General features: G+C 37.7%; 1 protein-coding gene across 1 annotated transcript in view; it reads left to right on the forward strand.

Moving 5' to 3' along the window:
- Positions 1–6270: 6270 nt before the first annotated feature.
- LIPK (lipase, family member K) overlaps positions 6271–12706 on the forward strand; it is a 37538-nt gene continuing 31102 nt past the window's right edge. Inside the window, exon 1 of the mRNA XM_006880396.1 lies at positions 6271–6375. Within this exon, the coding sequence (XP_006880458.1) occupies positions 6271–6375 (105 nt within the window). The remainder of the gene's footprint in view (positions 6376–12706) is intronic.

Below are 12706 nucleotides of genomic sequence, written 5' to 3' on the forward strand. Positions count from 1 at the left end.
TTTTGGAAACTTTGTTATTAAATAACTTATTTTTAAATATGTGTGTTGTGTTGTACATAGAATGTTAAATGATCCCGGAGGTATCAAAAGAAGATGGAAGGAATATTCTGAGTCACTGTATCGAAAGGAATTGGCAGATACTGAAGAATTTAATGAAATAGCATTTGAGCCAGAGCCTATGGTGATGGAGGCAGAAGTTCAAGCTGCTTTGAAGGAAATAGCAAAAAATAAGGCCCCTGGAATAGATGGTATACCAATTGACGTATTTCAGCTAACAGATGCTGCTGTGGATGTGCTCACCAAGTTGTGCCAAGAAATCTGGAGAACAACCACTTGGCCAACTGACTGGAAGAGATCTATATTTGTTCCCATTCCAAAGGAGGGCGACCCAACTGAGTGTGGAAACTACAGAACAATATCATTGATTTCACATGCAAGCAAGATTCTACTGAAGATTATCCAAAAACGACTGGAACAGTACATCAGCAGAGAACTGCCAGAAGTCCAGGCTGGTTTTAGAAGGGGTCGTGGTACTAGGGATATTGTTGCTGATGTTAGATGGATCTTAGCTGAAAGCAGAGAATACCAGAAGAATGTCTATCTGTGTTTCATTGATTATGCAAAGGCATTTGACTGTGTGGATCATAACATACTTTGGCTAACTCTGAGAAGAATGGGAATCCCAGAACATTTAATTGTGCTAATGTGAAACCTATACTTAGACCAAGAGGCAGTAGTCAGAACAGAGCAGGGCAAAACTGCATGGTTCAAAATTGGGAAGGGTGTACGCCAGGGATGTGTCCTGTCTCCATACCTTTTCAACCTGTATGCAGAACAGATTATCCGAGAGGCTGGGCTCTATGAGGAGAAGTGTGGAGTTAGGATTGGTGGAAGATCTATCAACAATCTGCGTTATGCAGATGACACAACCCTGCTCGCTGAAACTGAGGAGGACCTCATGCACTTACTGCAGAGGGTCAAGGACTGCAGCCTTCAATATGGACTGAGGCTCAATGTCCAGAAGACAAAAATTCTCACCACTGGACCAATCGGTAGCATCAGGATGGATGGTGAAGAGATTGAGATTGTTCACAGCTTCAGTTTGCTCGGCTCCATGGTCAACACTCTTGGCACCAGTAGCCAGGAAATCAATAAACGTGTTGCGATGGGAAAGTCTGCGGTTAGGGACCTCTCTAAAGTACTCAAGAGCAACAGTGCCTCTCTGGAGACTAAGGTGTGTCTGATACAGGCCATGGTTTTTGCAATCACTTGTTATGCATCAGATTGTTGGACAGTGATTAGGGAGGATAGAAGGAGAATTGACGCCTTTGAGCTGTGGTGCTGGAGAAGAATATTGAATGTACCATGGACTGCCAAGAAAACAAATAGATTCATCCTAAGGAGGGTTAAACCAGGCTGCTCCTTGGAGGCAAGGATTCTGGGGCTTCGCCTGACATACTTTGGACATGTTGTAAGGAGAGACAGGTCTTTGGAGAGGGACAACATGCTGGGCAGAGTGGAGGGACAGCGCAGGAGGGGAAGACCCTCTGTGAGATGGACTGATTCAGTGACTGGGGTAATCGGGATGGGTGTGTAGGAGGCAATGAGATTGGCACAGGATAGAGCAGGGTTTAGGGCTGTTGTACATAGGGTGGCTATGAGTCGCAAACGACTCGACGGCACATAACAACAACAACATTTTTGAATTTGAAGAGATTCAAAGCCAAATAGAAAATATTTATTATCTAGCCCCCATAATTTTAAGTTTGAATAATACTCTTTTAAAATAGTAATGTTTAATATAGGAAATGTAGAGTATGGGAAGCTTTTAAATTAGAAAATTATCAATAGCATATGATCATTCTAAGGACATGGTCCGTAGGGAATTGTGCTGTAATCCTCTCTAGCCATTAGAAATTCACTAACAGCAATTCGGGGAAAAGATGGACAGTTTCCCCCAGTGGTATTAAAAACCTCAGAGGGGTATTAGTTAATATTAATATTTATATTAACATTAACATTAATATTGGTATTAAAAACCAATAGAGCGACAGCTATGGGTCAGTTCTGACTCCATAGCAATGAGTTTTACACTTATCAAGATAAAAGCATAATTAAAATTTGATGATTTTGTCTTTTTTTTTTCCAATTTACAGAAAAAATAGGTTGTTATATACCATGAGTCAGGAGAAACTGATAGCTGACCCTCTGTCAGCGGGTTTTCAGAGACAATAAATCACATGAGAGTGAATTGTTCATCTTTCTTCAGGGAGCAGCTGGTGGATTCAAACTCTGTATATTTGTGTTGGCAGCATGATTCCTTATCACTATGCCACCAGAGATTTAGGGGTGGAAATCCAATATAGTTCACTTTAAATTATTTTTCCTTCACTATTACATAATAAACATTTTTATACATCACTTAAGTATCTTCAGAAATAGAAGATAGCTGATTAATTTCATTTTTGTATGTAACAAAATTTTACCAATCTCTTTTAAATTTTTGTCATATTTTAACTTTAATTTGTATATGTCATAGTTGTTTTCTCTTGAATCTATTCCGAGAAATAGTTACAGCATAAAGATATGAATACTTCCAAGTATAAGACATGTTACCAAATTTCTTTCCAATACTCACATTAATAAAGTAAAAAGTAAAAACTTATCTAATGACTAAAGGTACTATATGTATTTTAAAGACCATATATTTGCCATTATACTTATTTTTATGCAAATTATGCTCTTCTTTTGTTTAGTTGTTATACTTGGAGGTGTTTTATTGACTAAAAACCACCTTATTTTCTCAAATAATTAAATGAGCACTGGTGGGTTAGTGGTAAGGAATTGCCCTACCGACCGATAGTTATGCTTTTCAAATACCCTCACTGATCAATCTCCTCTTTGTGGTTTATTGGCTCTTAAAATCCCCTGAAGGGTCAGTTATGAGTTGGTTCCAACTCCATGATACATAACAACAAGTGATGTTTTTGGCAATTATTTTCAGTTTATAAATGATGTCTCCTTTTTAAAATTAATGACACATAGAATGTTCCCTGCATTTATGTAAGAAAGCATTTTCTATTAGGATTTCTTATATTAATTTTATTGCTATAAAGTTCTCTTTCATCCAGAATCTAGAAAAGCATGTATGAATGTATACATGTATGCATGTATATATGCACATATGTATGTATTTATTTTTTTCTGCCATCGAGGTGAACCAATCCATAGCTGACTCTATCTTCAGTGGGTTTTCAGAGGCAGTAATTGTGCGGGAGGCAAATGCCCATCTTTCTCTCACAGAGGAGCTGATAGATTTGAATTGCCTTCTTACCACTCGGCCACCAGAACTCCTTATGCATGTATTTATGTATTTTACATCTCTTAGGTTGGTTTTTATACAAAATGCTTTAATTTTGATGTAAAATATGAGGTGTATATTTATATCTACTTTCCAATACAACTTGGTCAGTTTTTTCTACTTTCCCCCTTAATATCTAGTGAAGAATAATAAACATAATAAAGATAATTGCCAAGGGGAGCCAGTCCTTGGGAAAAGACATCATGCTTGGAAGGGTAAAGGATTGGTGAAAAAGAGATGTTGAATGAGATTGACACAGTGACTATAGCAATAGGGTCTTGTATGTCAGAGACAGCGAGGTTGGCTAAGATACGGCAACGTTCAGAGCCATAGGGTTGCCGTGGGCCTTAGTCATTTCGATGGCACATAACAACAACTTTAAGATATTGTAATAGTTTTGTAATGTTTTTCAGGTATTAAGATATTTTTCAGGAGTCATTATAAGGCATGTTCGAATCTACCAACTGCTCCAAGGGAGAAAAATAAATAATCTTGTCCCATGTGATTGACAACCTCAGAAACCCACTGGAGGGCCAGCTATGGGTTTTTTCTGACTTAATGGCAAACAACAGCAGTACTAGTGAAATTATTTTTCACGTTGTTATAAGTAATAAAGCAACCAACAGTAAAGTAATAGCCAACAGATTAAAATATCCCAAGAAAAGAACTCTTTTACAACTAATAGATACAAACAATAATGTTCTTGTTGTTGTTGTTAGGTGCTGTTGAGTCGAGTACTACTCATAGAGACCCTATGAACAAAAGATCTGAATCCTGTTCTATCCTGTGTGATCCTCACACTTCCGACACATGAGAACCTATTGTAGCTGTCACCATATCAATCTACCTGGTTGAGGATCTTCCTCTCCTTTGCTGACCCTCCACCTTTCCCAATATCATGTCCTTCTCTGAGGAATAGCACCTCCAAGCAACATGTTCAAAGTATGGGAGACAAAGCCTCATCATTCTGGCCTCCAAAGAACACTCTGACTGCACCCTCTCCAAGACATATCTGTTCATTCTCTTGGACATCCATAGGATGTTCAGGGCTCTTCTCCAACACCACAGCTCTGTGGTGTCAATTCTTTTTCTGTAATCTTTACTCATTGCCCAGGTCTTGGATGCACAGCTACTAATCAGAAAGACTATGGCCTGAATCAGACTCACCTTGGTCCTCAAAGTGACATTACTACTCCTCAATAACTTGGAAAGTTCCCCAACTGCATATTTTCCTAGTGTCATGTTTCTCCTTATTTTGTGACTGCTGGTACCAAAGGTGTTAATTGTGGATCCAAGCAAGATGACGTTGTTGACAGTTTCAATCCACTGTAAAACATGGCCTAGGTAAAGAGTTGTGCTGACAGCCCAAAGGCTCAGGTTCAGATGTACTAGCCACTCCTTGGGAGAAAGATGGGCAATTTCCTCCCATACGGTTTACTGCCCCTGAAAACACACATAGTAACAACAACAAATGCAAGACTAGCACTTTTTTGTTCATATCTTAAGCAGAAGGAAAGGGACTCTCTCTTAGTTCAGTGGAGTTATCAAACCACAACGCTTTTGCTCCATTTCCCCATGTTCTTGTAATCTGTGGCTAAAATTCTTCCTCTTCAGCCACAACATGTGAACAGTGCCAACTATCTCCAGAATATTGATAAGATCAGACAAACAACTCTGAGATTTGGCTATCAACTAAAACACTCAGACAAGATAAGGTGCTGCAAACACTTTCATATTCCACTTTCCTATCTCTCATCAACATAAACTCCTATATATAATCTCTAAGACAGGGAGGCAGATCTAGGGAAACTCATCCCTGGTCTGCTAAATGTTGTTGCTGTTGTTATATACCATGGAACCAATCCATAGCTGACCCTCTGGTGCATTTTCAGGGACTGTAAATCACATTGGGGAAAACTCCTCATCCTTTTCCCATTGAGTAGCTAGTGGATTTGAACCATGTACCTTTGTGTTGGTAGTGCAATTCCATACAACTAAGCTATCATCTGCTGTCATGGAACTCTCCAGAGTGCTGAAGAGCAATAACATCAGTCTAGATACAAAAGTGTGCCTATTCCAGGCCATGGTCTTCTCAATTAATTGTGATGCTTCAGAGAGTTGGATAATGACTAATGATGGTGGAAGAATAGATGTCTTCGAGTTGTAGAGCTAGAGAAGAGTCTTGAACATACCATTGGCTGCCAAGAAAACAAATAGGTCTATCTTGTTGAGGGTGAAACCAGGTCTATCCTTGGAGGCTAGGATTTTGAAGCTCCACCTCACTCTGGGCATGTGGCCAGGAGAGATCAGTCCTTGAAGAAGGACATCATGCTCTGAAGGGTGGACAGATAGCACAGGAGAGGAAGACTCCAGACGAGATGGATTGATACAGTGACTGGGGCAATGGGGATTAATGTGTTGGAATTAGTGATATTTGCTCAGAACAGGGAAAGGTTCAGAGCTGTTGTACATAGGGTCGCTATACAACACAGGCTACTCAATGGCACATAACAACAGTAACATACCATGACAGATTTGGAAGTAGGAGTGACATCCATTTCCTAAATAACAAAACTCTACAAACTTTGATAAATGTCAATAGTTGTAGAGGGGCTTCAGGCCTTTAGATCATAGAGTCACTATGAGTCATTCTCAACTTGAAGGCAATCAACAACAAGTTATCAGAGCTCCTTGTCTTCTATATATCAACATATAATGAAACATCTGTTTTTCCACTCCACCTTCACTCTTGGGTCTTTTTGGTGGCAGGTAGTAGAATCTTGGGAATGCTAGTAGAGGAAATGAAAGCTCAAGAAGGCAAAGTGCCTTTCCCAAGGGCATACACAATTAGTAATCTTTGTAGAATTTCTCTATAATGACAAAATAACATTTCTTTTCTCAGATCTCAAATGTGGAAGTTTTTAGCAGCAGCATACTGGATACTTCTTCTTGGATCTGTATGTGATTCTAATAAGAAAACAAGCATCTCAAATCCTGAAGCTAATATGAATATTGTAAGTCTCTCATTAAGAAAAAATTATTAACATATCATCCCCTTAGATACAATCTAATATGCCTGTACACTTTATTAACAATCCCTCCAGTTGTCAAGTGTGTGCTTCTCCCCCTGATCCCTGATTCACATTGGAACAGTAACATTTCCTCTCCTGATAGCTTAAAGCGGCATCTGATAGTGAAGAAAAGGCTATGAGATCATGCTGCTTATCTCTTCAGATAATCCGTGGATTCTTCTTGAGACATTTTACAGAGCAATGTATTTGATTTTTGAGAGCTACACTATTGTATGTGGGTTTTTTAAAAGAAAGTAATTAATGATTTCTTGTAACAAAAATTATCTTAAGTTGTGGAGGAATTAATTCTAGAAGTGAAATGAAATAGTGTTGGGGGGTGAGGAGTGTGAAGGCACAAGTATCCACTTTGTGATGCTCTCCATACTGTGATATACCTTCTCTATTGATGTTCTTATCTACTTTCAAATTTGTCTAAAAACACTCAAGAAAACAGTGATGTCATAGTGGTTCCCTGTTGATGTCCTTACACACAATCAAACTGGTATAAAAGCCTTAAGAAAAAGATATCAGAGTGTTTCACTGCTTCTTAGGTATCAATAGGTTAGATTCCAAAGTATCTCTAACCTTTGGTCACATTGTTGAACTCACAGACTATGAATATATGTATCACTTCCAGATTGTCCTCTTCCTCCAATGCTTATATATTTTTGTTTGTTTGTTTCCTAGTCTAAGTATTTCTTGGCTCTTAATCTCTTTCTAACGTTTAGACTATAACAAATATTTAACATTATGCCAGAAATTGTTCTAGATATTTTACAACAAATCTGTCTGGAGACATAAGTATTGTCTCTATTGCACAGCTGAGGGAAATGAAGCAAAGTTTAAGCTAATAAGCGGATGAACTTTAATTCAATATGCTACTCTTCTATCCCAGGGTAGCTCTGGTGGTCTTAGTGGGCAAGGAGTTAAGCTATAAAACTCAATGCACAAAACCCCAAATTTGAATTTATCAACTGTTCCATGGAAGAACATGTACTTCCTCTTATGCAATTTACAACCTCTGAAAACCCACTGAAAGGTCAGATATGAGTCAGTTTCAATTTGATGTCAATGAGTTGAGTTGAGTTGACTGTCCCCAGTCTAGGTTCTTAAGTGCTGATGTATGCTGCATGTACCTTGTGTGCTGAATATGGGCAAGTAAACTAACTTTGGGTTTGATTTTATCCTTATCTCATCCTAGTGTATAATCTTAAACAGATTATTAATCCTTCTGAATTTCATTTCTTAAACTATAAAATGGATAGAATTCTATTGCAAAAGCCCGATATAAGGAATAATAAGGGATGTAAATCATCTACTATGCAGAAAATGGCCAATTTTTATTTATCCTTCTTTCTGTGTGTCTGTGATTGAGTCTCTTAGGTTCATTTGGGATAGTGGATATATTAGTATCCACTGTGCAATTGTTTCCTATTCTTCTGTCTGCTGGGGAAGATGACCTTTCAGGGTTAGGTCAACTTATGTTCTAAACCTTTGATTTTCTTTGCAGCCAATGAAAGTATTGAGCAATATTTTTGGTGGGAGGAGAATGAGGTCATACCATTCAGTGTTCTCCTTTTCTCCATATTACGTCAGTTTAAGGGGAGCTTTGGTGGCATAATCCCTAGCTTCTTGCACAGCTAACCAGAAGGTAGCATATTTCCAAAGACTGGATTCCCCCAGCAGCTCCAGGGTGAGAAACCTGATGGAAGGTCATTATTAATTGGAATTAACTTAATGACAGTGACGTTTTTTAAATTCTTATTATTATGATAGTAATTTTCACTGAGACTTTCTTTATTTGACCTTTATCTTTTGGCTCTGGTAACCAGCTCTTCCCATTTCTCTTTAAGTCTAAGGTCAGTAGCAAGTTATTTGTTATTCACAGGGCACTACTACCACAGCATCTTAATGGTTTTCCTCATAAAATCACCATACGCATTTGTTGTTGTTAAACATTTTGAGAGAGGCTATGTGGGCCACTCGTAAGTTCACTCTATCCACACCAGCCTGCCTACCTCCTAAGATCAGGCAGCAGAAAGGGGAGCGCCCTGGGTGCCACCTATGAGTCTACACTGCATCACTCACTTATCCATCTCCAGGGGACTAATCAGAAGAAAGAGAAGAGCTGTGCAGGCTGCCCTTGAGTCTGTAAAGTCCCTTGCCTACTGATCTGACTCCAGGGACCAACTATCAGAGAAAGGATTACATCTAGGGCCTCCTGTGAGTCCTCTTCACCCTGACCCGTCCACCAGACTTCCAGAACCAGACAAGAGAGAGGAAACTTTCCTGAGGTCACCTATGATTACACTCTGCCCTCACCCACCTGCTTGCACCCAGGGACTGGCAGCAAAGATAAAGGCATCTCATGTACCACCCACATAACCAGAGAAATTTGCCACCTTAACAAAGAATAGAGGGATGACCAGCTAAAGATCATATTGGGAAATGAAATTGAATTGTTTGCCACTAAGCTGGAACCAACCCATACCTGACTTTCCAGCAACTATTCATAGACAGTAAATTGCATGAGAGGAGATTGCTCATTCTTCTCCCACAGACCATCTGGTGGATTTGAACCACATATCTTTGGGATTGCAGCACAGCTTCTTAACACTACACCTCTATGCACAGCTACCAAAAGTGTCATAAAGATAAGGAATGTGCAGTTTCCCACACAAACGCAACAGAACTTGCCTCCCACATACCAAGAATAACTTCACATAATGTCAAGGAAACAGCAGTTAGGTTCAAAACTTATGAAAAAACAGAACAATCCTTCTCCTAAAAAAAGCAGACAAAATCATAGACTTGATGAGTACCCCAGGGACAGAAATACAGAGGAACTATACCAATGTGGAAGTCCTAGAAAAAGTTTTGAAGAAATTTCAAATGATGGAAGAATCAAAGTCACAAGTAAAGTGCAGCATGAAGTTAACAAGTATTGCCAGACATAGAGAATACAACCAGCACAGTGTTAGAAACAATACAAAAGTGTGAAAATTACAATCCATAATATCAAGATTGATATTGCAGAAATTTTCAACAGGTTGGAGGGATAAAAAGGGAGTATAGAAGAGATAGAACAGATAATCATTGAGCTAGAAGACAAGAAACAACAACAAAATACATGAGATTGGAATTCTGAAACAGATGTTGGGAGGAAAGAGCACTGAGAAAATTGTGGAAGAGATATTAGAAGAAAACATTCTAGGTATCATGAAAAATGAGGAAATATACAATTAAGAAACTCATCACACTCCAAATAGGTTATATCTCGTAAGAAAAACATTAAGACATTTCATAGTCAAGTTCTTAAAAAAATAAAGAATAGAATATTAAAAGTATTGCAAGAAAAGCAAAGAGTCATCTACAAAGGAAACAAATTAGATTAATCTTTGACTTCTCAGCAGAAACCATGCAAGCAAGAAAGTAATGGAATGGCATATACAGAAAGCTAAAAGAAAACAATAGTCAGGCAAGAATCCAGTTTCCAGCAAAACTGTCCATCAAATATAAGGAGATATTAGATTATTTGCAGAAAAACAAGAACTTAAGGAATTCTTGAAAACAAGATCAATTTTACAAGAAATACTGAAGGATGTTCTTCATGGAGAGATAGCAAAGGCAAATAGATGGACCAAAGTAACCAACAATAACCGAAAAAGAAATGCCACAAAATAGCAATGATAAAACCTGGCCTATCAATAATCACACTCAATGTGAATGGCTTAAATGCACTAATTAAGAGGGGAAAAAAGAGTAGCAGAATGGATTTTAAAAACCCAAAACCTAAAGCCTATCAATATGTTGCCTACAAGAGACATATCTAAGAAACTGAGAGAAAGATTAAAAAAGAGTGGGTAAAACTAAACCAAGCAAACAATATTAATAAGAAATCAGGCGTGACAATATTAATCTGTGCTAAAATAGACTTTAGAGTGAAAACTACTGTATGAGATAAGCTAGGGCACTATTTAATGATTGAAATCACAACAGAATAAAAGGACACATCTCTAGGAACCATCTACACACTAAATGATAGAACATCAAACTTCATAAAACAAAGGAGGGGTTTTTTATCTTCATAGGACTTGAGGATAGAATAACAACATAGTAGGAGGAGGAGACTTTAACCTGCCACTCTCAACAAAGGACAGGTCAACTTCAAAGAAAATTTGAACAAAGACATGGAAGAACTAAATCACACAAGAAGCAAATGCAACCTCACAGATGTATTCAAGGTTCTTCACTCAACAAAAACTCAATTTTGTTTTATCTCAAGTGCACGTGGTACGTTCTCCAGAAACAATCATGTACTGGGATATAAACCAACTCTCAACAAATTAAAAAAAACCAAAATAAGACAAAGATACAAAGTATCTCCTCAGATCATAATGCCACAAACCCAGAAATTAATAACAAGATGAGAGAGGATAAAAAGTCATCATATGGAGGATAAATAACATCTGGCTTGAGCACTTCTAGATCATAGGAGAAATAAAAAGGGAAATAAATAAGTTCCTCAAAATGAATGAAAATGAAAATATCAAATGACTGGGACACAGTAAAGGCACCCTTTGGGGGAAGTGGCATTTCATAGCAATAAGAAAAGAATAAAGGAATACAATAAGCTGTTCTTGCTGTTCTTGTGAGGTGTATCAAGTTGAGTATGACTCATAGCAACCCTATGAACAACAAATCTGAACCCTGTCCTACCTACCCTGTGCCATCTTCACACTTCCTGAAACACCAGACCCCACTGAGCAGTCACCATATCAATCCACCTGGTTGATGATCTTCCTCTCCCTTGCTGATCCTCCACCCTTCTAAGCATCATGTTCCTTTCCAAGGGATAGCCCCTCCAGCAACATGCTTGAAGTATGTGAGGTGAAGCCTCATCATTTTTGCCCTCAAAGAACACTCCAGCTGCACCCTCTCCAAGACATATATGTTTGTTCTTTTGGCCATCCATATATAAAAATTATTTAGGAGTATTGATGTCAGTTTGAGGACTAAGGTACATCATGATCAGGCCAAAGTCTTTCCAATCACTTGTTATGCATCTGAGAGCTGGACTATGAATAAAGATTACAGAAGGAGAATTGAAGCCTTTGAGCTGTGGTGCTAGAGAAAAGCACTGAACATCCATCCCATGGATGGCCAAAATAAACTACTTAACTCAATATCCCCAGAAAATAGAAAAAAAAATAATAAGCTATTACAACAGAAGAAGAAAGGAAATTGTAAAGTTAAGAGTTGAAATAAATGGTATAAAACCCAGAAACACTAATTAACCATCAACAAGACCAAGAGTGGTTGGTTCTTTGAAAGGGTCAATAAACAGACAAACCATTGCCAAATTTAAAAAGAATAAATAAAGAGAAAAAACAAATAATTCAAGCAAGAAATTAATAGGTCATTTTATAACAGAGCTAAGTCAAATTAGAAAGATAATAACAGAATATTGGGAAAAGTTATCATCTGACAAATTTGAAAACTTAGAGGAAATAGACAAATGTCTAGAAATTCACACTCCACCAAAATTGACACAAACAGACATTGAACATTTTAATAGACTCATCACAAAAGAAGAAATTGAGCAGGTCATAAAGATTTCCCCTCCTCAAAAAGTCCTGATCCAGATGACTTCAATGTTGAGTTCTATCAAATATGGAGGGGTGAACTATCACCAATTGTACGTAAGTTATTTAAAAAATAGGAAAAGAAGGAACAGTCCCAGAGTCATTCATTCCATTAAGCAAGCACTACCATAATATCAAGACTAGGCAAAGACATCACCAAAGAAGAAAACTATACGCCAATATTCCTCATGAACGCAGAAAAAAAATTGTTAACAAAATTCTGACAATAAAAGCCGAATACATAAAAAAATCATCATGACTGAGTGGGACTTATAACAGACATGGAGGGATGATTGAAAAAATAATATGATCCATTCCATTAATAAAGCAATGAATAAGGAGCACATGATCCTATCAATTCATGCAAAAAAGGCCTTTGACAAAATTCAATATCCTTTCCTCATTAAAACACTCAACAAAATGGTAAGAGGGGGAAACTTCTTCAACATAGTGAAAAGTATGTATGCAAAAACAAGAACTAATATCATTTTCAATGGAGAGAGGCTAAAGGCATTTCCGCTCGTGAACAGAGACCATGCAAAGATTTTTATTATAAGCACTTCTATTCAGTATTATCCTAGCTATCCTTCTATTTTCACAATTATGGACATATACAGTATTTGTCCTTA

Source organism: Elephantulus edwardii, unplaced genomic scaffold (genome assembly GCF_000299155.1).
Source record: "Elephantulus edwardii isolate Elephantulus edwardi_28Jun2011 unplaced genomic scaffold, EleEdw1.0 scaffold00007, whole genome shotgun sequence".
In the NCBI taxonomy this organism is placed as follows: Eukaryota; Metazoa; Chordata; class Mammalia; order Macroscelidea; family Macroscelididae; genus Elephantulus; species Elephantulus edwardii.